Here is a 27401-nt window from a genome sequence, read left to right as displayed (position 1 = left end):
GGTACCTCAAACCAGTGTGAGCAAATAAACATCTTGCTTCAAGACCTGCTTGAAAACATCTTCAATATTGCTGTATTCCTGTGATCTACAGATTAGACCCTAAATCTAATCCGTTCGCCGGCTGTCTGAGGTTTGGACTCAAGCTTTCCAGTACCACCGCTCTGCCTGCTACCCAGCAGTCCTGGTCAGTGTGATAGGCCAGGGGGGAAACCATTCACAGCAACCCGGATCCATAGTAAGAGGTCTGGAGTACCAGCCCAGGTACACCAGCAACGAGATACGCTAGCAGCGTCAGTTACCCAGAAGAAACCTAGTACTGGATGTCGGTAAGGAGTCCAGTGGTGGCAGCTCGTGTAAGCCTCTCCTACTGCGGCAAGAGGGCGCATTTGGGATAATGAAAGGTAACGGTAGCAAAGTAAGCCCAGCTGGTCCCCAGCAACAACAGACAGGGTGGCGTAGGAGGTCCATTCTGTCACAGATGTGGAATTTTAATTGCTCCCAATACAGTCTCAAATTTCAAAATCGCACTTATGTTCCAAACATGATTAAATTGTATTGAAGAGACATTAGAGCATAGATTGTATTGTTAGTATGTGGGGGTATATGCATTAACCCACTTGCAATGGAAGAATATCAACCAGCCGAATCCACAGGAAACTCTATTGCAATGGCTGTATAGCGGAAACAATATGCTGCACTGGCTGAGGTCTCTGCGAGGACCCACCGGCAGCTCCAATAAGATGCCAGAGAAATGTGACATTTACATTGTATCTATTTTGCTCTTCTGACATATTCCATGTATGAACAGCACTATACTATAAAGTAACATACACTGATTTATTCGGGTACAAGGTATATATTCTGGAATTGGCAAATATGCAATGGGTGTTTACCAGTGATATTAATTTACTAGTAGAAGATAAGTGAAGACTTACAGTTGTGCTCATGATCCCAGTGCCATGCGTTCGGATGGAGTTGGCAATGTGCCGGATATTGATGGTGTTCAGGTGTTTGTTGTTACTGGTCCTCTCTACAAAGATCTGCAGAGAAAGTAGTATAGGTACATTACACAAATCTTCATACAGCAGACTGTTGGACAAGCTGTATATGAGGATACACAAGTAATTCCTATACAGGAAAGGATAAAAGGATAAGTTCTGATGTCATTCCAATGTTACCTAGAAAAACGTGGGACATAGAAGGACCAATACAACTCTACTGTAGATTACAGATACTTTAAGTCACCTCTGATTACCATGTCCTATATAAAAGCACTCAACATGCATATCATTTACAGTATGGGATATATCAGCTCACATATAACCCAAGAGACAAAGTAAGAATTCTCATACCTGATTATTGAGATTGTACAGGTAGCGGGACACAAATACGTGAATATTTCTCATGATTTCCAGGACATCCAAACCCTGATATAATACAAAGAGAACAAATGAGTAATGCAGAGATCTGTTAGTTATTTTCTCCACAGAGGTAATTTTAGCCATGGTGGTCAGGTGAGATAGAAGCCATAACTAAAGTGATCTTGCTTATCTTAGTAGAATAATTCCCAGACAACAAATTGTCTTCTAAAGGGAGAGTGTTATATGGCAACCAGCAAAATGTGTGATGCATACCAGTTCCAATAAAATATTGTAAAGTTAGTGCAGTTGATTAAAGTTGATTTGTTTAGTTCGTATTGTGAGCAAATACAAGTAATTGAGATGTGGGTTAAAATGGCAGCTTAAATGTTCCTTTTAATTCACAGGATAGGAATAAATATTTAGAATGACTCTGGTAGAACACTATAGAAGAACCATAATCAGGAAACCGAGAAACAGCACCCACACACAAACATTTTCCATCAGTTTGCACCATGCAGCACTTCGATAAAGATGCTCTTGCAAAGATGACCCATTCATGGATTCTGGATGAGCCAGTCAGACCCTGCTATTCAAGGTTTATGTTGGCAGTTTGATGTGTGGTTAATGGTACTATATCAGTTTACAAAAGTAATCAAGCAGGGGTGGGTTTTGTGAGTTAGGCATGAGCTGCATCATAGCAAGATATGGGTCGTATTAAGGTGGGGTGTGTGTTTGGGGTCTTCGTAGCAAATTCCGACAATACCTGCTCCAAAGTTTGGCTTGGCAAATGAGGCTCCGTCATAGTTAAGCCATAGCGCTGGGTTGCCAAGTTTCTCATCTCACTGTATGTGGCCCAGTCATGCAGGGCTACAGTTGTCAGGTTATAGAAAGTTTTATCCAGATAATGTGTGACATAGGCTGCAGAAAAAAAAAAAAGAAAATCAACTATTATTACGTTTGCTATCCTACAAATAAAGGTAGTATAATGCTACCACATAAAAAATTAAATACAATAGGAATTATTCTGTAGGATTATACAAAGGACCAGATCACACAACTGTTTTAGGTAAATACTGCAATGGTCCAGTAGTTAATGCATTTGGGTTACTTGACATTACCTTTGATATCAATAAATCTGTCGAAGAAGCGTATTGGTGTCAATGAGAAGAAATAGGCCAAGTCCTTCATACCCGTTTTAAAAGGATTTCTTTCATCGAGCTGAAGGTGGGTGTGGACAGACAGCCGGAGATCCTTCTCTATTTCTTTACATAGCTTATCTAACAGATGCTTAAAACAAAAAAGGTCTTATATATACACAATTAAAATAGGAGTAAAAGTCATTATTATAAAAATACAATCACTATAAACTTTAACAGCACTTGTGTAAACCAGTCTACTAGGAACGTATATGGTGCCACCAACAACTCTGTATCCCTTGTTGATTTTGCCACTGTGTCTTAAGAAGATGCTCTGAAAGCAATTACATGATTTTAATGGCCCAAAATTAAATAAAGTAAGTGATACAGCAAATGCTAGAGTCAAAAACATAAAAGATACATACTAATACATATAGTTTACTTAAGATAAATAACAGCGCTTTACAGCATATGTTTTAAAATACTGTAATAAATAAACCAATAATTGTCTTTTTTGTGGGCACATGCATAGCAACTGCCAGAGTATGAGTCACAGTTGATCCCATGCCATCAATATATGTTGCAAAACATAGTGAGTTTCCAACAAATCTGTTTTAAACCCAGGATGTTACCATGTGCTTAAGTTCATAAAAAGCCAACTGCCTATGGAGACTTGGTTATGTGAGAAGTCAGAGGCATATTATTAGCACAATAAGAACATTATATTATACACTTTATATGAGCAAATTTTAAAAATTGTTTCTAGTAGAAAAAATATTTAAGAAGAAGAATCTCACTGATGACAATATGCCACATTGATTTATGACTGCAAGGCCTGAACTTACCTCTGTCAAAACATCCATGATTTCCTTGTTATAGCACTTCAGTAACACTTCATGGGACTCCAAGTGTCTGGTGTGCATCATTGCAGGGACACAGCTCCACAACGCACTGAACATATACTAAATGGGAAAAAAAATTGCTTTTGATATTTTTTTTTTTGATGGCTACCACCAAATTTATATACAGGATGGCTAGAAGAGGATGCGAGGGCACTGAATAATAAAAAGGGAAGAAACCGCTGGTCTGAGGGAAGATCTACCAGACTGAGATATAACCTAACATGAGCTGCACATAAACTATAGGTGGCTCCCCAGTGTGCTTTGTGGCATCATTTATTTATTTTTTACAATTTTTATTGTTATGAAACAGAAATCTACAAAACAAGAATGGAAAATCCACAACAATACTTAATCTCAACAATACTAAGGTACAATCAGGAAGCAAGCTACTAATAGCATAAAATTTGTCTGGACAGCCACAAAAGATGTTAGCTTGTATAATTCTATGAAGAATTCACCAACCTTTTCCAGAATGCCAGGGAGGGCAGACCAGATTAAAACACTGTTGTTTAAGTGGAATTAAGCACAGAAAATAGCATAAGGGCTACAAGAACGAGTATACAACCTTGTGGCCTAACCTTCCAACTCATCTGTCAGATATATATACCCTAGCATTCATGATATTATGAAGCATCAAAGTCTCTTCAAGAAAAAAACAAGAATAATCTTACAATAGTCTTGGATTTTATAGCACTACCACACCATGTGGAATACAGAGGCTTAGCTGTAGTTTGGGCACTTCAAATTTGGCACTAAAAAAGTCTGAACTCCTCTCACAACCTGCTGGAGACCGTTATTTTCTAACCAACCCCAAAGATCAGAATGAAATGAGAGGGAAAAAAACCCAACAGTATAAAAATCCGTCTCTCTCTCAAAACTGGCCCTATGGAAAGGTACACTTAGAAGATGCCGTGTTTAGCACTTTCTGTTGAAAGAGGACATGTTTGGATGCAAATATGATTAATCTGTAAAACTTTGTGGATGTGTGGACCATAGACCAGGTGGCCATCGACACAGCTGCTCAGCCGAGGTCCTGTGTGATGTCACCAAGGAAGAACTCACTGATTTGGTAGAATGTACAGTTACAATTGCAAGAACAGGCTGCTCTGCTCCAATGTAAGCCATAATTATCAAAGTAATCAACCTAGCATCGGTCTACTTGGACACGCTGGACAATTTTTTTAAGTGCATCACAGAGGACAAAAAGGTAATACACTCACATCATGGGTCTTATGAACATAGGTCCTCAAAGCCACAAAAAATCCAGAGACTGAAGAGAGCCCTCTTCTGCCAAAGAACAACAATGGTCTAAGGTCAGAATCACTATGTCCTGACTAAGATGTAACCTCGAAATCACTTTGGACTGAAAAGACGGACAGACCGGTCCTCATGAAAGATAAGATATGGAGACCTACATGACAGAGCCCCCAATTTCGAAAGTGTGTGTGTGTGTGTGTGTGTGTGTTCGACATCCCTGGAAGGAAGTCTGCACTTCAGGAAAAGTGCCAATTTCCTCTGGGGGGGGAAATCCAAGAGGGCTGAAACCTGAATTTTCAGGGAGCCAAGTCTCAAACATCAGGATCCCCCTGCAAGAATAGCTATACACTGTCCAATTGAAAAGAAGAGGCAGGAAAACCTTTTCCACAACAGAAAATATGTCTTCCACACCCTGCAAAATTTCTTGGGCGAAACTGCCTTTCTAGCCTCAACTATGGTCTCAAACTACCCTGTCGGAAAAACAGCCACACTAAACCTTGGTGATGCTAAGGGCCCCTAACGTAACAGGTCATACTGACTCCACAATGGGCCCACTGCTATTTTGAGAATATCCATGTAGCCAGTCCAGCGCTACCTAAATCACCTGAATCCTCTCTGATTTTACCATATGCCATCATGTCGACATCTGACTAACCATATTTTTAATAATCTATTGAAATAACATTGCCAGGGGTGTAGGGCATGCTTGTTGAGGTATGTCACCGCCGTAGCATTGTCTGTCTGGATTCTTATGGCAAAAGATACTGTCCTCTGACTGACTCTTTGAAACACCATGAACTTGTTCTGTTCCATACGGTTTATGACAGACTGTAAACACTCCATCTTGAACCTGTACACTTGAAGCTGAAGGACTTTATGTTCAAAATAGACCAAAATGATCAGTTTATCTGGACCAAAAAGAGATTTGAGTAGAAACCAAACTACTGAGGAGAAGAAGGACTTAATGGTTTACCATAGGGCGAAACATTTGGTCTTCAGGAAGCCTGGTGGTAAAAACAATCTGTGTGGGGGATTCAGGGAGATACAGAATATATATATATATATATATATATATATATATATATATATATATATATATATATATATATATATATATATATATATATATATATATATCTGACTTACAATCACAGTCATCCAGGCACTCGAGGTGGAATCAACCCATCAGTCCCAGAAAAGAAGCAGACGGGTTCCAACCATGGGAGTTCCCAGGTAAGCAACCTTTCTTTCATGCTGATGGCATGTATGAGAGCTTGGGAGCTGGATGTTTAGGTGCCCAAGCTTGCCTTCCTCTCTCCTGACCTCTGTGTGGAGTGGACCCTGAGTTCATCTCCCAGGTCCTAGTTCAGAGGGCAGGGAGTGCCAAGACAGCAGAGGCTGAAATCCTAGCCCCAATGAGCCCTGCATCTCCAGGTATTTGGACGTTTCACAGATGTGCTCATCCAAGGTTAACAAATCTGATCTGTGCCAACCTGGCTGAAAACCCTACGCAAATTGCTTCAATCACCTCCGGAAACACGAATTGTCAGGAGCGTCTGACTCTATGCTGTCCTGATTACTTATAGTATGCCATGACCAATAGTCTGCACCCCTTTCCAGCAGGAGAGGGAAGACACTTATCTGGTCACTGAGCCATTGGTGCGTGATCTGGTGCCTAAATAAAAGGGCCCAGCTGCTGCAGGTAAAAGTGCCAAAATTCCAGCTGAGCATCCCTATACACTCTGTGTTCCAGTGTCCCCCCTAGAATGAAAAAAGGAACTTAATTTCTATAGCTATCCTGCTACTACAGGTATGGAACAAGCACGCAAGAGTCCTTGAAGATAATTAACTTAATAAATCACCAAGGGCTGTGCAGCTTTTATATTCTATTGTATGGTATGAATCCCAGGCCGGACTTGATTCCTGCGTGTAGTGTGTTAAATGTTTTTATGATTTTATATTCACAGATGTTTCTTTTATACTTTTAAATAGCATGTCATCTAAGATTTATTTGTAATATGCCAGGCCTTAGTACAGAGAGTGCTTGCAATAACTTTCTATAGAGTTAGCACATTTTATTTATTTTAGATTGTCTGTGTTTATATTATAAAAGTGTTTTCCACTTCTTTCTTATAACAGCATCACCCTTTATTTCAACCATAAGGATTCAAAATAATTGACATTGCCCTGACACATACAACCTTTAAATATGTGACCACTTATGAAATAAAATCGAATCAGGAATACTAAGCAACTCAGGCAGAGCCTTGATGTACCATGAAAGAGAGGATTCGCATAGGCAGGCCCTAAAACTGCTTTCATATGGAGAATAAGGAAACATCAGCAAGTGAGCACTTCCAGAATTGGCTAATCCCTTCATTGACACCGCTTCTAATTGTTTTAGAATTATCCAAAGAAGGGGCTAGACACCAATGACCAAAAACTAAAATTCCCAGCTAAGAATTATAGTAAGAAATTATAACCCAGCATCACATGGGAGTTGCAAGGTATCAAAATGAGACCGGAGAAGAGCAAACCCTCATATAACCTACAAAATCGGTCCAAGGATAAACTTACAAAGAGACACCTTTGAGCTGTGTAAGAAATAAAAATATTGAGGTATCCTTTTTAATTTTAAATAAAAAATACCCCAACAAAGAATGGGTGGGACAGCCATCGCTTAGCAAGAGTGGCAAACATTGTATTTGCAGGTAAATGTTGTCTTCAGTATTAATCAGAGAATAAATAAATGCAAAATATTTAAACTCTGTAACCCATCTTATTTATATGCACATAGGTAGTTTGTAAGGTGGGACTGGAATCAAAATGGGGCACTAGATACTATTTTTAAAGGACACCCCAAGAACAGTGGATTAGAAATGACCATGACTGAACACACTAAATGAGAGATAAAGGTTGTCACTATTTTAAAAGATAGTGGTAGGGTTGGTTTTAGGTCACAAACCATGGCTAAGAGGAATATAACTATGGCTTTTAATATACCAGGTCCACTACAGTCTACTCTATTTCAGACTTCATGCAGTATATTGTGTAAACATCTAAGTTTTTCTCCTGCAATACTGGTAGGTTAATTGGCTTTTGAGAAAACTAACCCATGTGTATTCGTTTGTGTGGTAGGAAATTTAGACTGTAAGCTCCACTGGGGCAAGGACTAATGTGAATGATGTGAACTCTGTAAAAAGCTGCATAAAATATAGGTGCTATATAAATAACTCAATAAATAAGTAATCCAAGCAGGTCAAATTCAAGTTAATGGTATAGAGATGATTTTTCATATTAGATATATGGTGAAACTGTTCAAAACCAAATATTGTTTACTCACATGTAACCTGGATGCATCCACAGCATTTTCATATACATCATCCAGATAAATTGGGAATACTGCCCTATGCCAATACAGGAAGCAGCAATCACACTGTGCCCGCACTCTAGAATTAAAACACACACCGATTAGATGACCGACTACCCAAGGCAAACATTACCATGTGTCTATGATGGGAGGAACAAAATGAAAAAAACGGACAAATAATCAACAGAAATTCTGCTTTCTTTGTATCGATTTTGTCCAAGCTGAGCTATTGCATCATCTTCTCAGCAAAGTTTCTGCGGATATTTAACTTTCCGAGATACAGCAGGATTTGTTGTATTCATTTAGGCCAGGATTTAAAGCACGTCCTTTAAAAAATTCTGCCCAAAAAGCAGTTGTAAACGTTATAATCCAATTTCTTTACCTTTCCCTTAATTCACTTATGAGGTCCAGTTTCTTCATAACAAGCTGCATTGGTAAAAGCTCCTCATCTTTAAAGGTTTTCTATAAAATACAATAGTAATAGTTACAATGTGAAAGTCTAGCTATCTACTCTCTATTATTATTATCCATCTGTGAACATCGCAAAACATCTACCCTTCCTTTACAACGTTTCTGTAGAAAAGGGGACGAGTACAGATACATGTAGCAGACCTTAGATAAACACAAAACTGCGCATTCTAAATGAATGTCACTTAGAGGGACTGAAGTGAAGATACAGGTTCCATGACTAGAACTTTAAAGAACATGATGTAAAATAGAACTTGTTGAAGTCGTACATAGTTTTACGATCACAAGTGATAATATTTAAGATGATTACTAAGCAGAAAGTCAATATAGCTCAAAGTAATTTGAAAGTCAATAGTAATAAGCTCTTACCATCTGTGTTCCCACACTTAAAGCTAGTGCAACCACAAGCCTCCTCTGCCGTGTGCAAGGGCCATTTAGGGTATTCTCAGCAAGTACTAGGGCAGAGAGAACATCCAATCGCTGCTCACTGTATTTCTTGTCAGAAATGACTCTCTTCTGCATTAACAAAGCAAAAAACAATTCAAAATATGGGATAGGAATGAGTAACCACACAGCCATTAAAACAGTTATACCAGTAACACAAAAAAATCTAATCAATTTAAAAACAAGAACAAAAACATGTAACCTAACTACAGTGGTTGAACCAACCCTGGGAGACACATCATTCCTGACAAGTAGTCTAGAGAGATAATCATGAAGTTAGTGGAGACCATCTTGCTAGGCAAAGTCATCAACAAAACTGCACCAACCTACATCTCCTCACTTGTCTCAAAATATCTCCCAGCTCAATCCCTCTGTTCTCGCATCCACACTCTACCTGCTCCCATTCCCGAGTTACAGAACTTTTTTCAGGCTGCACCCACTTTGTGGAATTTTCTCCCTCGCACAAGACATTCCATTAGTCTTCAAACCTTCCCTGAAACCCCACCTCTTTCTCAACCACCCTCTTAATCTCCCTAGGGTTCCCCATTACCACCCTCTACACAGTTCACACACAACTTGCATGTATTCTTTTTATACTCAATCAATCTGACCCCGGACCGACATTGCTGTGTGATTGTATCATAATATAGCTCATAATGCACTTTCTACCTTCTTACTGGACCAATATACAATATGTAGTAGTTACCCTCATGTATCAAACTCCTCTTGTCGTATAGATGATAAGTTTATAAGCAGGGCCCTCTTACCTATCTGTTTGTAATACCCAAACTCATTTTTCTACACAGTGTTATTCCCAATTGGAAAGTGCTAAGCAATACGCTGGTTCTATATAAGTAAATGTTAATTATAATATGCATATAAGCTATATAATCTGTCACTCTGTTGTTTGGGCCATAGCACCTGCACCAATCATCTGAACCCACTACGTAGGACAAAGAACCAGCTTCAAATGTCCTGGCAGCCTGAAGTCTGCATTCACAGCATTGTCCTGGCAGCCTAGAGTGGGTTCTAAGGCTGTGAAGTTCTCTTTTCTAAATGCTGACGTGTGTTTTAAACAGATATGTTAGTATTTGGATTAAAAACAAAAGATTATGTTCATTGTGTTTCAATCAAAGAGCTTCTTCACACCACAGTGCTGGAGAATGCAGTGTTTGTGTTGGGCTTGCACCATAGGCACCACAGGCAGAACCTGCTCAACAAGTCTTTAATATGTCAGCAACACGAATAGGTTTTGTCAAAGCAATATAAGGATCTTTTATCCATTTCCTTTACGAAAAAATGTAGATAAGGGTGTCCTCAACAAATATAATACATATCAGGATGGATCCATCAACAAATATTGTTAACTCTCAAGCTGCAGGAGATCTGCATTTAAAGTTCTGACAGAAGCAGACAGAGGAAACGCTAAACACTTACTTTAGGTTTAAATAATATTACCTTTGCAACAGCAATGGCAGCAAGAGCTTGGTACTGGAGGTGCTGAGTGATATGGGACACTGAATCAGCAACCACCATACTCCTTCTGTGGAAAGTGTGCTCAATAGCCTGGACAACAAACAAAAACATTACTTTCCATGCAACCAAAAGTACACACTTTTCTATTTTTTAGGTTTTTTATATTTTTGGAATTCTATTGCATATGTTTAGGCCCTTGTGTTTATTGCTGAATCAATTCCAGCATTAAAAGGAATCTGTTAATGGGGTTGGAACATAATCACCCTTAAAGGAACTATGGAGGTCACCTTCTGACTGCATTAACAAATGTGCTAGATAATGGTCTGATCAATTTCAATTAGAGTATAATTGGGCACCATGGTAATATTCAGGTGATAAGTTGTGACGTTGGCCGAAAATGCACTATATTAGCTGTAATGTAGCACAGCATAAGATGAACATAACATACAATCTTTACTTCCAAGATAAAAAAGTTAATTATATATTAATAGCAGTTATATTTAAAATTTTACATAGGTCACAAAGACAAAAAAATACAGATAAAAGACTGCACCTTGAGGAGCTCTACAAGTCTACACAATGCTTTCACCGATGTTTTGGTCATAGGTTTCTGCATAGACATGTACAAGTTCATAGTGGTTTTGATGATGTTACTAAGGCCACAGGCATAAAGAAAACCCTGGAACAAGAACACATACAGAAATGTTGGACTATTAAATGAAACACAGAGAACTAATGTTATTTTAAAGGACAATGTTTGAGGAAAGGATGTGAACAATGGTACTATCTGGCCAGGTTCCAGACATTTCTCTCTATACACAATAGATTGTTGGTATCAGTTGCAGCAGTCCCAGAACTGAAGGATTTGGAAGTAAAGTAAAAAGTTTAACTATATTCTTGGACATCAAATGAATTCTTATAGCTAGACCATTATCAATTCTGATAATAAAAAATACCTGTACAAATATGTTACATCTGTTGGTCAGATCCTCAGCAAATTTTTCAGCCTTCTGCTCTTTTGACAAAATAGATTCCATTTTCATCATCCAAGAGCTTACCAATACATAATATGACTGAACATCTCTTGGAGAGACAGAAATATCGAATTAGTATTATGACAGTTTAAATTATTACCCCCTACATTTTTGGTACTTTTTAACAAGGCAAATGCCCGGGTGATTAACAGATCTGAATTTAATGCTGACCACACAAGCCAATAGGTGGCCAGAGCAGACACAACCTGGCTCTTTGGATCATCATTGGACTGTTAGTTGGGAAATCATACACAGATCAATAGTAGTCAGCCTCTGACTGTATTTACCAACATGTCTTATAAGAATCAACTAGATTTCTACTGGATTATTATGTGTCATTGCAGTTGTTTTTGGGCCACACTTGTTGTGATATAGTGGCAAAAGCCCAATAATGGCTGTGATACTGGTGTGTGCGACCAACATAAGACTACAGTTTCTCCATCCGATGGACATCCTTTCTAACATTAATCCATCTGCATGATTCTAATGTGTTCTTGTCAGTCACAGTGTAGTAAATATTGTACATAAGAAACTGTCCAATATTAAGACAAAATGTAATCTCTGTAAGATATGAATAAAGGGTCAGGTTCTCAGCACTACATTGAATATTGCTCTACTATAAATTATATTTAAAATCATGGAATATTTGGGAAGCACTTCTATAAGAGAGCAAAATTGTGTAGGGTTACCAAGTAAAGGCTAACAGTGTTTAGCAATTGTTTTCAAATCAACCTACTTGGTTAGAGATTGAGCCTTTGTTTGTAGATAGCTTTCCCTCTGAGTCTTTATGGAATGTAAACTCTTCCGATCCATTAATTTGGCAGCAGCTGGAACCTTCTGGATCAGAAAACTATCAGCATACCAAATTACATTGGCAGTTAAAGTGATTGCTGGCACCTAAAAGCAAAAATAGATTATAAGAGAGAATATAGAAACTACACACAGATAAGGCTCTGGTCGGAATCAAACCCATGACCCCAGCACTATGAGTAAGCAATGTAATCTACTTTGCTGCCAGTTGCATTTATGTTGAAAACAATGCAACTGGCAGACACCGGGGACATTGAGGTATAATGGTAGTGAGGTAGGCATGTGGCACTTAAAGAAAGTTGTTAGATAGTTCTAGCTCCTCCCCTCTATACCCCCCCCCCTTTCTGCTAGGCTCCAGTTAATGCATAACCAAGTCCCACAGTAAAGGAGACAATATAGAAAAACGAACAGAAAGGAAAAAACATTAACTTTTCATGAACAAAGACGACAACATGTCAAATTAAAAAAAAAACCTGAGCGTCAAGGGTGGGCGGCCCGTGTCCCCCAATGAACTAGGAAAAACGGATTTTATATCCTTTTCTCTGATTCCTTCTGGGGGACACTGCTTACCATGGGTTGTGGAGGGGAGCACGGGAGTTGGCACCTAGCTAGTTAATCTTTAACACTGCTGACAGACCCCTCCCCTCTACAATCCCCCTGCCTCTTCCTCCCCAGTTAATTAAAAAGCCCCAAGGAGATAGATCAATCAACCAAGAGCATACAGAGGAAAGGCAGAAGGGAGGGATCGCAGTGTCCCCCAGACGGAATCAGAGAAACGGATTTAACGTAAGTACATAAATCCTCTTTTCTCTTTCATCCAGTCTGGGGGACACTGCTTACCATGGGGACGTTCTAAAGCAGCCCCCTAAGGGTGGGACCGCTCTGAAAACCCCGCTCGTATAGCACTACGAGCAAAATTTGCATCCGCGGAAGCGAATACATTAAATTGATAGAATTTGGTAAATGTATGGACAGAAGACCAGGTGGCTGCCCTGCAAAGCTGGTCAGCAGAAGCCCCATTTCTTGCTGCCCATAACGCCCCTACCGATCTGGTGGAATGGGCCGTAAGTCTCTCTGGCACAGGAAGGTTAGCTCTTATGTAAGCCTGCCTAATAGTTGCCGTAATCCATCTTGCAATGGACTGTTTAGAGGCTGGCCAGCCTCTTTTGTTAGATTCATATAGGACAAACAGAGAATCGGTTCGTCTAATTTGAGATGTTCTTTTGACATAAATACGGAGAGCCCTAACCACATCTAACTTTTCCATAGACTGCAGATCATACCGAGAAGTAGATGAAAAAACCGGAACTACAATTTCCTGGTTCAAATGGAAAGAGGACACCATTTTAGGAACAAAAGAAGGGAGTGTTCTCAAAACCGCTCTGTCCTCGTGAAAAACCAGATAAGGTTCCCGGCAAGACAGAGCTCCCAATTCCGACACCCTACGTGCTGAGGCAATTGCCAAAAGAAAAACGACCTTCCAAGTCAAACACCTAAAATCTGCCACAAGTAAGGGCTCAAAAGGAGGCCCTTTAAGCATATCCAGTACCAGGTTAAGATCCCATGGTGCTGTAGGCGGAACATAGGGAGGCTAAATATGTAAGACTCCCTGAAGAAAAGTCCTAATATCTGGCAAATCCGCTAATTTCAGGTGAAAAAAGACTGAAAGTGCCGATACCTGAACCTTTAGGGAACCTAAATGAAGCCCTGCTTCCAGCCCATCCTGAAGGAAAGCCAATAAGCGAGGGAGACGAAAGGAAGACGGATGACCTGTCCTATCTTCGCACCATCTGATATAGGCTCGTCATATCCGGTGGTAGATGCGAGCTGAAACTGGCTTTCGAGCTTGCATCATAGTGTTCACTACACTGGGGGAAAAACCCCTAGACCTCCAGAGGCTGGCTTCAACAGCCATGCCGTTAAACTGAGCTAAGGTAAATTCTGGTGACGGAAGGGACCTTGAAGAAGGTCGTCTCGTGACGGAAGACGAAATCCTTGCCCTACCGCCATTGAGATTATATCCGCGTACCACACTCGGCGTGGCCATGAGGGAGCTACTAGAATTACCGTCAGATCGCCTTGCCTTACTCGTCTGAGCACGCGAGGAAGCATGGGAAACGGAGGAAACAGGTATCCCAACCTGAATTTCAATGACCGTCATTACGTCCACCGCTACCGCTAAGGGGTCTCTTGCCCTTGCGCAAAACCGTGGAACTTTTTCGTTGTGTCTGGAGGCCATGAGGTCCATATCCGGAAGACCCCACCTCTGAACCAGAGACTGAAATACTTCCGGATGGAGAGACCACTCCCCCGGCATCATTTGATTTTTTATTCCCGGAATGAATACTGCCGAGATTGCTGGAACGTACTGTTCTGCCCAGGCAAAAATCTGAGCTGCAATTTTCATTGTGGCTGCGCTCCTGGTTCCTCCCTGCCTGTTGACATATGCCACGGCCGCGGCATTGTTGGACTGAACTCTGACGGGGTGGCCCTGAAGGAGGGTCTGAGCCCCCCTGAAGGGCTAAAAGAATTGCTTTCAATTCCAACACATTTATTGATAAGGCTGATTCCTGAATTGACCAAAGTCCCTGGAGCCGGAGGTGCAGGATTACCGCCCCCCAACCTCTCAGGCTGGCATCTGTCGTGGCTATGATCCATGAGCATGGAGCGAAGGACCTGCCCTCTGACAGATGAACCTGATTCAGCCACCACTGCAGCGATTCTCTCGCCCTCAGAGACAGCGAGATCTTCTGCAGATCCAAGCGTATGTGAGATCCTGACCATTTCTGTAACAGATCCCACTGAAGCATCGGGAATGAGCCCGACCGAAGGGGATCGTTTTGAAGGAGGCCACCATCTTCCCAAGCAGACGCATGCACAAATGAATGGAGGGCTTGGGAGAGGACAAGACCTGAATTGTTGTAGCCCGGATTGAACTGATCTTCTCTGTAGGCAGGAATACCTTCTGTCGACTGGTATCCATGATGAGCCCCAGGAAGACCATCTGGGATTTTTTTAAGTTTATCAGCCACCCATGGCTCTCGAGGATTGCCAAGGTGAGTGATAAGTGTTGACGTAAGCCAATCTCTGAGGAGGATTTGATGAGTAGATCGTCTAAATAGGAAACGACCTGAACTCCTTGTAGGTGAAGACACGCTGCCATCACCGACATGATCTTCGTGAAGACCCTTGGAGCTGTGGAGAGGCCGAAAAGAAGGGCCCAGAACTGATAATGGGAGCTCCCTATCGTGAACCTGAGGAGGGACTGATGCTTGCTCCAAATAGGAATGTGGAGGTATGCATCTTTTATGTCTATGGATGCCATAAACTGATCCTTCTCTAGGCCATTTATCACTGACCTTAGGGACTCCATTCGAAACTTGTCCACTCGTAAGTGCACATTGAGGCTCTTTAGGTTTAGAATGGGTCGAAATGAGCCGTCCGGCTTCTTGACCAGAAAAAGATTTGAATAAAAACCTTTTCTTTTCTGGTTGTCTGGGACCTTGCAGATGACTTTTTGCGAAATAAGAGAGGCGACACAAGCCTGCATTGCCTGTCTTCTTTGGGGATCTCGGGGTAGCGAGGTTACAAACAAACGCTGAGGGATTGGTCCCATCAGATCTATCATGTACCCTCTTGAAATAATTCCCCGAATCCAAGGGTCTTGGGATGACGCTGCCCACTGTTCCTGAAAAAGAGACAGACGTCCCCCCACCAGCGCTACCTCCTGGGGAGTATGGGGGCAGTCAGGACGCAGCTTTTTCCTGAGTCTTGGAGGCCTGGCGTCTAGCTGCAAAAGAGGACCTGCCTCTGACGGACGAGCCTCGTGAATTCGGGCGTCTACCCTTAAACGACTGCCCTCTGGGTAAGGATGTACCCCGAAAGGGCTGACGAAAGGAACTAAACCGTGGGGTCCGACTTCTACCGGAGAAAACCGGCAAAGAGGTGCTCTTGCCCCCTGTTGCCTGGGAAATCATGTTATCTAACTCCGGACCAAACAGACCTGCAGCTGAAAAAGGAATAGATTCCATAGATTTCTTTGACTCAGAATCGCCTTCCCAGGATTTCAGCCATAATGTTCTTCTGGCTGAAACCGACGCAGCCTGAATAGAGGAGGACACAGATGCTGAGCTCTGAGCCGCCTCATAAATATATCCTGACGCTTCCTTTAAATGTAACACCAGATTAGCCAACTCTGGGTCCTGTAAGGACTGTGCTAGTTGCTCTGCCCATGTCTCCATGGCTTTGGCAACCCAAGCTGAAGCAAACGTGGGTCTAAAGGAAGAACCCGCTGCTACAAATATAGATTTTACCTGGGATTCCACTCTGCGGTCAGTGGGATCCTGCAGAGTTGCTGAGACAACAATTGAGTAGATTGGGAGACCATCTGTGCCAAAGAGGAAACCGACTGTGTCAGGGAAGCTACCCAGGCCGGTTCCTCAGTCAGTGGGGCTGGAAGGAGCTGGGTCTGTGCAGAGGGCACCTCTCCTTCACAGGCTGAGCAGAGCGCCAACGGGTCCTTCTGCCCATTAGGTAATTTAACTTAACATTTAGAACATTTTTCCATAGGGCCTTTTCCCTTTTCTGTCATTTTAAAAGGAAAAGCACACCAAACACACTTAGATAGATATCCTAAAAGATATTTTCTGAGAGACAGAGTTTATAACAAGAAACAGACTATTGTGTAATAAAAGCTGTACTTGTATGTGTGTAACAATTAAAAGATATATGTGCAAGTAAGAATATATTTACAATCCTACTAGCCTCCCTCCTGTAACCACATAAACAGTCAGTAAAAGGTTAAAGAAGGGTTTTTGGTACTTAGCCAAAAGGGCCACTCAGGGGAGAAGTCCAACAGCAGTGTCCTGGTGTCTGCTCCCTTGGAGATAAGTTCCTTCCCAGGCTTCTGTTTGGCGCCAGAGTCCGGACTGTACCATCTTTGCTGAGAGCAGGGGAGCTCTTGTGATAGTTCCCCCTCTGCAGCTTTCTGTCTCTCTTTTTTTTTTTTTAAAAAAGGAACTTTATCGATGAAATTTGGCAGAGTTATGGAGGCCTCTTAGAGGTCTCCTGCAGCGTTAGTACCCCGATGCCCCCTCCTATTCACCTGAGGGGGGATCTTGGTATGGCCCTGTTTTTTTCCTCCTTCTTTCCTGTATCGCCGCGGTCCTTGAAAAAAAATCAAGATGATACGATAGGCGGCGCTCTGTGCCTAATGGCAGCGCCGGTTATTGTGGAGCCTCCTGGAGTGACAGAGGTCCGGTGAGACCGCTTGTCACTCTATCCTGTGACCGTTAATGTTCTGCCATTGAGAGCAGTCTGCTCTCTCTGACAGAGTCCAGTCACCGCTGCCCAGTTTGTGTGAGTAGAACACACTCCCAGCTCTGCCCTAAACTGACTAAACTATAAAAATTTAAAGAAAAAATAAAGTTATATACAAAAATAAATAAAATAAATCACTAGCTATTTCTAATAAGCCCAACTCCTTTGGGCACCTAGAAAAAACTGGGGAGGAAGAGGCAGGGGGATTGTAGAGGGGAGGGGTCTGTCAGCAGTGTTAAAGATTAACTAGCTAGGTGCCAACTCCCGTGCTCCACTCCACAACCCATGGTAAGCAGTGTCCCCCAGACTGGATGAAAGAGAAATCCTATTTTTTTTCCCCATATCCTATTGGGGGACACTCCAAAGCCTCAGTTACAGGTGGGAACGCTCAAAAGAAACAGCACAAAGCACCTTTCTCCCAAAACTTGCATCCCCAGATGCAAACACATTGAACCTGTAAAACCGAGTAAACATGTGAACGGAAGACTAGGTGGCCGCCCGCCACAACTGCTCAGTCGAGGTACCATGCCGTACTGCCCAGGAAGCGCTCACCGACCTCGTGGAATGAGCCCGAAGAGGATTGAGAACAGGCTGTCTTGCCCCAGTATAGGCTTGTTGAATTACAGCCGTAATCCATTGAGCAATAGACACTTTAGAGGCAGGCCAGCCTCTCTTCTGCGCATCATAGAGGACTAAAAGATCTTCCGTTTTGCGCAAATGTTGGGTCCTACGAACATAAGTGCATAAAGCGCAGACCACATCTAAAGAACGAAGAGAAACCTAGTGCTCTGAAGACCTATATTTTGTAAGAGCAGGAATGACAATATCCTGATTGATGTGGAATCTAGACACCACCTTAGGGAGGAATGAAGGTTTAGTCCGAAGAACTGCCCTATCCTCATGAAAAATAAGAGGAGGAGACTTGCAAGACAAAAGCAGCAAGCTATGAAACTTTTCTAGTGGAAGAGATGGCCAAGAGGAAAACCACTTTCCAAGTCAAAAACTTTAATTCCACCATGTACAACAGTTCAAAAGGAGAAAGCTGTAAAGCATTCAACACCATGTTCAAATCCCAAGGTGCAACAGGAAGAACATATGGAGGTTGTACAGGAAGCACCACCTGAATGAAAATCTGAACATCCCAGCATCATAGCCAGACGTCTCTGAAAAAAGACAGAGCACTGACACCTGACCCTTAAGCAAACGAAGGCGCAAACCAGTGTCCAACCCATCCGGTAGGAACATAAGTAACCTGGACACCCAAAAAGAAGACATAGGATACCCCTTCCTTTCACATCAGGCAATATATGTCCTCCAGATACGATGATATATCTTGGCTGAACCCGGTTTGCGAGCCCCAATCATGGTCTGCACCATGCACTCAGACAGTCCCTTAAGCTCTAAGGATCATGGCATCATCAGTCATGCTGTTAAAGCCAGACGTTCTAAACCGTGATGATAAAACGGTCCTTGACTTAACAGGTCTGGTCGTAACAGCAGACGCCACGACTGTCCCCCCCCCCCCCCCCCATGGAGTACCAAGCTCTCCAAGGCCAATCTGGGGCCACCAGGATGACCAGAAGGCCCTCTCTCTTTACTTTCTTTATTACCCTCGGAGGCATGGCCATCAGCAGGAATAAGTAAATTAGGCGAAACAGTCACTGAACGGATATGGCATCCACAGAGAGAGCCAATGGATCCCTCACCTGGGCGCAGAAGAGCTGAGCTTTGTGATTCAACCGAGACGCCATCATGTTGTCGTCCGGTTGACCCCACCTGTATACCAATTGGCGAAACCCCTCCTTAGGGACCATTCGCTGGGATGCAGAGTCTGCCTGCTGAGAAAAATCGCCAAAAACCCAATTTTCGATGCCTAGAATAAAAAGATGGCCATGGCCACCTGAACATGGGCTTTGGCCCAACGAAAGATCCTGTGAGTCTCCCGCATGGCCAAGGGACTCTGTGCCGCCCTGGTGATTTAGGCATGCCACGGCAGTGGCATTGTCTGACTGAATCTTCACCATTCTTCCCTGCCACAGATGTTGCGCGCTGATGAGAGCACAGAACACTGCCCTTTGTTCCAATACATAAGTTTGGATTCTTTCAGGGTCTCAAGACCCTGAAACCAAGCGTGAAGACAGACGGCTTCCCAACCCCAAAGATTGGCATGCGTCGTGAACAAGATTCAATGCAGAGACCCCTGCAGAGGTTGTTTGTTTGCAACCACCACAGGAGTGACTGAATCTGTCTGGCCAGGTGTTCCGTCTGTCTCATCGGGTGCGTCAGATGAGATTTGTTCCATTTCAATAGGAGTTCCAACTGGAACTCCCGTTCATGAAACTGAGCAAACTAGACCACCTTGAAAGTCGATACCATCTTGCCCAGAAACCTCATGCCGAAATGTACAGAGGTCTGTTTGACAGCCAACAGAGATTTTACCATCTTCCGCAGGGCCAGAATCTTGTCCAGAGGCAAGAACACCCGCTGTTTTGGGGTATCGAAAGGGAGTCCCAAAAAAAAAAAAAAACATTCGCTGGTTTGGAGTCAACTTTGACTTCTTCAGGTTGAGAATCCAACCGTGGGATTCCAAAGTCCGAGTTACTAATTGAATATGAGACAGGAGTACCGCCGGAGACTCTGCCGTCAAAAGATCGCCCAGATAAGGAATGATCGTAATCCCTTTGGCCGTCATGATTTTGGTGAAAAAAGTGCCTGAAATTGGTAATGATCTGACTGAACCGCAACCTGACGAGGGACTGATGACCCTTGCAGATGGGAATATGCAGGTAGACATCCTTGATGTCTAAGGCCACAATAAACTCCCCCTGTTCCATACTGTGAATCACTCACCGCAAAGACTTTATTTTAAACCTAGGTACTCTGACCTGGGTGTTCAAACATTTCCGATTCAGAATTGTTCTGGAGTAACAGTCAGGTTTTGGAACAAGAAAAAGGTTGGAATAAAACCCCAAATCTTTTTGTGACTCTGGAACCGGAATGATCACTCTGGAAGCCAATGGCCTCTCGCAGGGCCAGACGCTTTCCCAGACAATCGGGAAAAAAACGCCTGCAAGTTTAACCGAGTAGATCAATCATGTACCCCCAGTCCATGACTCCTCGAACCCAGGCCCTCGGGATAGGAAACTGGACATCTTAGGAGCACCGACAGGAAGAAAAGTACTTTTTCCTCCTGTTGCTTGACTAATAATGGTGTCAAGCTGTGGTCCAAACAAAACACCCAGAGAAAAAAGGAGCGTTTCCAAAGCTTTTTAAGACTCCACATCGGCCTCCCAGGACTTAAGCCAAAGAGTCTGTCAACATGAAACCGCCAAAGCAGAGATCCACACCCCAATGAGTCCCGTGTCCAGGGATGACTCTCCAAAGAAATTTGTCGCCCTCTGAATCTGTTCCACCAAAGAAAGGAGTCCAGAACACGTGTGCACGGCCAACATACCCTCAGAGAGCTGCTCTGACCACAGTTCAACTGCCTTGTTGACCCATGCCAATGCAGGCTGCAAGGAGGACCCTGCTACCACAAAAATGGACTCAAGGTAGCCCTCAACCTTACAATCTGCATGGTCCTTAAGAGTCTTGCAACTGGAGTGCCCACACGTGAAAGCGCCTCTCATTTTGCAAGAACTTCAAGGGGAAAAGAATAACAAGACTGCAGTAGACACGACACCTGGAACTTACGATCCGGTGAAGACCAAGGCTCACAAACCAAATCTTCTAATTGGGAAGAAGATGGATAAGACAAAGAAGTCTTCGGCCACTTTGCAAAAAGAGAAAGCTTCGCTGTCTCAAGTACAACCGCCTCTGGAATCTCTAGCATCTGGCGTACAGCCTGAATCAAATCGTCCACCGCCTGACGTTTATAAGGAACCTGTTCCACAATGGAAGAATCAATTGCTAATTCATACTCTTCCTAGGAATAAGAGTCAGAATTTGACTCGCATTCCCGTAGGGGTGCCGCCACCCTCTTGCGCTTGCAAGAGGAGGATGGCGTAGCGAAGTGCAACATCCTCACCAAGGAGGAAGAAACTGAAACCAATCCCTGTACCGAGGATGCAAGACTGCAGATCCAGGGTGATTCCACAGAGTCCGCAAGCACAGGTCCAACCGGGCCCTGTCTTTACGAACCAGCATCAGAACCCACCCCACTCACTACAGAAGCAGGAGGGTCTGAGAGAGCAACGCCCATAGGCTGAGTTCGCACCAATTGGGCAAGCTCAACTACAGTACTGGACAGTGACCGAGCCCAGGCAGGTTCCGCCGAGTCAGAACCAGAAACCCTTGGCGCACACAGCAAGAGATCCCCTAACTAGCAGGCTGCGCACTATGCATCCGCGCTTGACCATCTTGATGGCAACTTGTGTTATACAAGGGACAAATGAACTTCATTATAGAAGTCACCCGAGCTTTAACTCTCAAGGGTCTCCCCTATCTGACATGCTACAAACAGATGGCACAAAACACAGTAATAAAACAAAGTGAAATCAAAGTTAATAAAACTAGCAGCACACAATCAACACAGAAAATGAGCCTGCTATACAGTCAAAGAGCCCCAACAGATTATGCATTGACGCGGCTGCAGTGAACCGCTGATGCAGTTCAAGCCCCCACTAAACAGCAGACACACTGGCAGTACGAACAGTAAAATATTATACTAAACAAATTAAAAATAAAGGCTGCTAGCTGCCCAACGTCCTACAACGCAGGGCACTTAATCTAAACTGGAGCCTAGCAGGAAGGGGAGGTATAGAAGAGAAGAGCTAGTGCTACATAACACGCCTACCTCACTACCACTATACCCCAATGTCACCAGTGTCCCCCAACAGAATGTGGGAAAAAGATATTATTCAAGTATTATAGACAATACTGTACCTTCTTACACACATCTAGGAGAGATTTGTAAAATTTCTTATCCACTGTACGAAAGATCTGGAAGTAAAGGACAAACAGTCCGCAAAGTCCCACATATCTCTCCCGCTGATCAATTTCAGAAGCTTCTCCTGTAGATAGAAAAGACTGATCAGCTAATGTAATCAGATCATACAACAGAAGTAAATATATTTTATTATTTGTGAGAAGAGAACTTACCAAGTTTGGCTTCAACATTAGAAAATATTGTGCGAATGGTATGTGCAAACTCTTCTGCAAATGTCCCATTCTTTGAGACAGAAACACCACCATTGGAAGAGTCAAACTGTTGTTCAACACATCCCTGTGAAACAGGCCAGAATACTTAAGTGTCACACCTATAAAATACTTAAGAAGCCGTTCACATGATATGCCAACTACAGAATTTCAGACACATTTTTACAGATATTCTGTAATTACTCATTGTATTCATGGTCTGCTATTGTACCTGGAACAGCATGCCATCAAGTAACTGGCCTTCTAGTTTTAAAAGTAGCTTCTCAAAGGGTTTCAGTTTGTCCTCATGAATCCCAAATTTCCCCGGATTATGATGCACCGATTTTAAAAGCCTTTAGAACAAGAATAGAAAGACTCAATTGGCTTATGAAGCAACAAAAAAAAAAAAATACACACATAAAGTTATGTGAAAAAAAATAATCAATCATTTCACATTGGGACACAATTTACAATCATCTAGTCCTCACCAAGTGCAACAATGAGATAAATCATATCTCGCATATATATATATATATTATATATATATATATATATATATAATATATATATATATATATATATATATATATATATATATATATATATATATATATGCGCCAACAAGAAGAAGCAACCTTCTCTTACATCATATTTCAGGAATTTTGGAAAACTTGGCTGTGACCTGGCCATTCTTCTCCCACCCCAATTGCTACAGTGCATTAGGGGTTAATTGTTCAAACTAGGATAATTGTCAAAGTTTCATTGTGTTAATGTATGGTGCCAAAGTGTAAAGTGCTTTTAAATTGTTACATATTAAAATATCACTCTGGTGGTCCAGTGGGCATTTGGGTCCACAGGCACTATTGTTGTGCTAGACCAAACAGGACTGCTTAGAGGAGCAGGAAGGCCTGAAAATCTGATAACTTCATGGCCACCAGAAAAACTTAACTATGTTTGAACTATATTTAACCAGATAACCAACACATTGATACTAATTGTATATTTTGCTTTTATTTTTATTAATTGTATTTAACCATTCATTACTCCATATTAAAAAAAGATTTTTAGAAATATATATGAAAATATAGAATGACTGTCACAAAAATGCATGGCGAAAAAACACTACTACTGCTATGAAGCAGAAAAAGGACAAAAAGAAAAAATTGTGTAAAAAAAAGTATAGTGATTTTTAAGACATTTTAAGAACAATTTCAGATTCATCCACTTTTATAAAATTTACCCCAATGTGTACAGACGAACAAACATTTTTATATAGAAGTTTCTATATGTATTACAACAATCGCCAATTTATATACCCCAATCTGTTTTTCGTACCATTGACAGTCATAAAATCAAACTTAACACAAGTTTGTTTATTTGCACACTAATGAGGAAATAAAAACTGTTACTACCCCTGCGTGGGTTTAGCTTTAGTTTAATGTTATTAAGGGGTTTTGTTTTTTTTATAAAAAATTTGTTTAGACAAAAAAAAAAAACAACAAAAAAAAAAACACACTTTTCCAGCTGCCATGACGACCCTGATTTTGAGCTGGTGCTCATATCTCCAGAACATTGAAAGACATAACAGGGAATGATTTTTAAATTCAAATAGAAATAGCTATGCATGACTAAAGAAATGTTAAGAGAAGATGGAGTTAGTATACAGAATGTTATCTCCGTTTAGAAATAATGCTTTAACATAGCAATTTTTGCTTTGTCATGGTTTTAAACCAAATATATCTTTCCAACCTTTTATACATGGTCCAGTGATCCTTCAGAGTAGCGTGGTTTTCTATGATTTCATCCAGGGTCAGTAGAATGGTTAGCAGCTCCCCTAGGTGCTTATACATAGTCTAGGGAAATAGAATAACATGGATTTTCAGGCCAATGGATGCCTCACAATTAAAATACAAGACTTAAAAAGGAAGTACCAGCATTCAGACATAAGTAGTAACATACAAGAGTTCACCGATAAAAACCAGGGGGTATATTTACTAAAATGCGCATTTGAAAAAGTGGAGATGTTGCCTGTAGCAACCAATCAGATTTTAGTTATTTATTTATATTTAGTGCATTCTACAGAATGACAGCTAGAATCTGATTGGTTGCTATAGGCAACATCTCCACTTGCTCAAATCGGCATTTTAGTAAATATACCCATAGAACTTGTTGCTTGCAGTTGCACAAATTTTCTAGCTGCATAAGCCCAGTTAACTGATGTGTGCAAACATTGCAGTTTTGAAAGCAGAACAGAAAAGGTGCTTTCCACACCCACCTTATTATTTTAAAGATTTTCATTTTTCCAGCAATATATTGATTGCTCAGTTGATCACATATATTCTCCATTCAACTACTAATATGGATTTTTTTAAGAGTTTTTTATAATTACATTAAATCTTTTTCTCTTATTTCATTGGGGGACACTGGAACACTGAAGTAGAGGCTCAGAAATGGAGTTTGGGCACTTTAAATTTAGGGTGGAAACTCCACCCCCTCTATACACCCACAGCCTGCTGGGATCTTCTGTAGTTTTTTTTTTGTTTTTTTTTACATAGCCTTAAAAAGGACAGAACAAAGGAGGAAGAGGGGGAGAGAAAAGGACACGATTCTTCAACAATTCTTAAAGCAGAACTTTTAACATGGAGAACAAGCATTAGAACTAGTGGGACTCCAGTGTTCCTAATTGACTAAAAAAATGGATTTTTCTACTTCCTTTTCTCTATCTCATCCTATGGCAGACCCTGGAAGACTGGGTATGTCACAAAGCTACCCTTACAGGAGGTTATGTTCAGAAGTTTCAGTGCACAGCACCTTTTATCCAAAACTGGCATCCTTGAACTCAAAAATGCATTAGAGGACCGAAAGGTTATTCATCCTGTGCACGTCACAGGTCCTATGAACATAGATTCTGAAAGCCGTGAAAATGTCCAGAGAGTATAAAGAGCCCTGTTCTTCCAGAGACCTAACACAGTCTAATGGTGGAATCACAATGTCCTGAATTAGGTGGAATTTGGAGAACACTTTGGGCTGAAAGGAACGTTTAGTACGAAGGACAGCCCTGTCTTCATAAAAGATGAAATATGGAGGCCTTCAAGACAGCTCCAAAATTCTCTTGGCTGAACAGATATCCAAAGAAAATGTTCCATTCCTGGAAGAGAATATAACTCCCGAATTCATCTCTAACCACCACCCAGACCCTCCTGCAAAATCAACAATAGACAGGCCAACTGAAAAGAAGAGGTAGGAAACACCTTCCTTTCACACCAGGAGATGCAAGTCCTCCACACCATGCTATAATTCCTGGGTGAAATTGGTTTTCTAGCCTTAAGCATGGTCAAACACTTAGTCACAGAAAACCTTAGCTCTAAGGATCATAGTTCCAACATTTAAAAAGGAAAACCCTGAAAATTGCAGCAGGCTGCGGGGCATAAAGAGAGAGTAGGGGTTTAAAATATTAGAGCCAAATATAAGTTTGAACATAGATCCCAACACCTCATCAATCGAGACAAAAGGTGCCCACAATGCTCAGGGGTTGGTAAAAGCTACAGGTATATTTGTGTGGATCACAAAAAAAAAAAAAACTCCAGGAACACGTTCATATATTAATAACCCTCAACCCTTTCTGAATAATTAAATATCTCACCATGCAAAGCAAATCTTGTGTTTCTTTGATCAGATACGTAGTCTATCAAAATAGCCTCTCCCAGACCAAATCCCATTATCCGACAAAGATATACTCTTTCAGCAATGAATTGCATTTTGCCATGTAAAGCCATGATCGGTCACATCAAAATAGCCAAATGAATGTGGAGATCGCTTTTAAACAATGTGTTTGGGCATTTCATCTACACCTATTGCCAACAGGTGTATAATATCAAGCATACAGCCATGCAATTTCCATAGTCAAACAGTAGCAGTATTATGGATTGAAGAGCTCAATGACTTTCAAAGTGGCAATGTTCTAGGATTAACCTCTTCAAACAGGTCAGTTCATCAAATGTCTGCCTTGCTAGAGCTTCCCCAATCAACTCTAAGTGCTGTTATTGTGAAGTGGAAAAGTCTAAAAGCAGCAGATCACACAAGCTCACAGAATGGGAGCGTCAAGAGCTGAAGCTCGTAGCATACAAAAAAAACAACCATCTGTCCTCGGTTCCAGCACTCACTACCAATTTCCAAACTGCCTTTGGAAGCAACGTCAGCAGGAAAACGGTGTTAGGAGCTTCATGGATTGGGGTTCTATGGCTGAGCACCAACACACCAGCCTCAGGTCACTAGGAGTAATTTCAAACGTACATGGAGTGCCGTCAAGCACGCTGACTATAGACTTTGGGTTTGGCGGATGCCAGAACACTTCCTTCCCGAATTCGTACTGCCAACTGTAAAGTTCAGAGGAGGAAAAATGGTCTAGGCCTATTTTTAATAGATTGGCCTTGGTCACTTAGTTCCAGAGAAGGGAAATATTAATGCTACAACATACAATGACATTCTATAGAGATTTGTGCTTCCAACTTTGTGGCAACAGTTTGGGGAGGCCCTTTACGGTTTCAGCATGACAATAGTCTTGTGGAGCCCATCGAAATATAGCTACCAGAGTTGTGTGTGGAAGAACTTGCCTGCCCAGCACAGAGTTCTGTACTCAATTCCAAAAAAACGCCTTTGCAATTAATTAGAACGAATACTGTGAGACA

The 27401-nt window shown here is 41.7% G+C and overlaps 1 protein-coding gene across 1 annotated transcript in view; it reads right to left on the bottom strand.

Moving 5' to 3' along the window:
• Positions 1 to 27401, bottom strand: part of WASHC4 (WASH complex subunit 4) — a 63150-nt gene that overhangs the window by 16591 nt on the left and 19158 nt on the right. The window contains exons 9-24 of the mRNA XM_075209316.1: positions 24463 to 24566; positions 22946 to 23066; positions 22678 to 22801; positions 22462 to 22589; positions 12185 to 12345; positions 11371 to 11497; positions 10968 to 11093; positions 10397 to 10504; positions 8864 to 9010; positions 8409 to 8488; positions 8000 to 8105; positions 3343 to 3459; positions 2480 to 2648; positions 2125 to 2279; positions 1353 to 1427; positions 936 to 1040 (exon numbers count right to left, since the gene is read on the bottom strand). Of these exons, the coding sequence (XP_075065417.1) occupies positions 936 to 1040; positions 1353 to 1427; positions 2125 to 2279; positions 2480 to 2648; positions 3343 to 3459; positions 8000 to 8105; positions 8409 to 8488; positions 8864 to 9010; positions 10397 to 10504; positions 10968 to 11093; positions 11371 to 11497; positions 12185 to 12345; positions 22462 to 22589; positions 22678 to 22801; positions 22946 to 23066; positions 24463 to 24566 (1953 nt within the window). The remainder of the gene's footprint in view (positions 1 to 935; positions 1041 to 1352; positions 1428 to 2124; positions 2280 to 2479; positions 2649 to 3342; positions 3460 to 7999; positions 8106 to 8408; positions 8489 to 8863; positions 9011 to 10396; positions 10505 to 10967; positions 11094 to 11370; positions 11498 to 12184; positions 12346 to 22461; positions 22590 to 22677; positions 22802 to 22945; positions 23067 to 24462; positions 24567 to 27401) is intronic.

The sequence above is a fragment of the Mixophyes fleayi genome, chromosome 4 (genome assembly GCF_038048845.1).
Source record: "Mixophyes fleayi isolate aMixFle1 chromosome 4, aMixFle1.hap1, whole genome shotgun sequence".
Taxonomy (NCBI): Eukaryota; Metazoa; Chordata; class Amphibia; order Anura; family Limnodynastidae; genus Mixophyes; species Mixophyes fleayi.
This window is presented reverse-complemented; position numbering and strand designations above follow the sequence as displayed.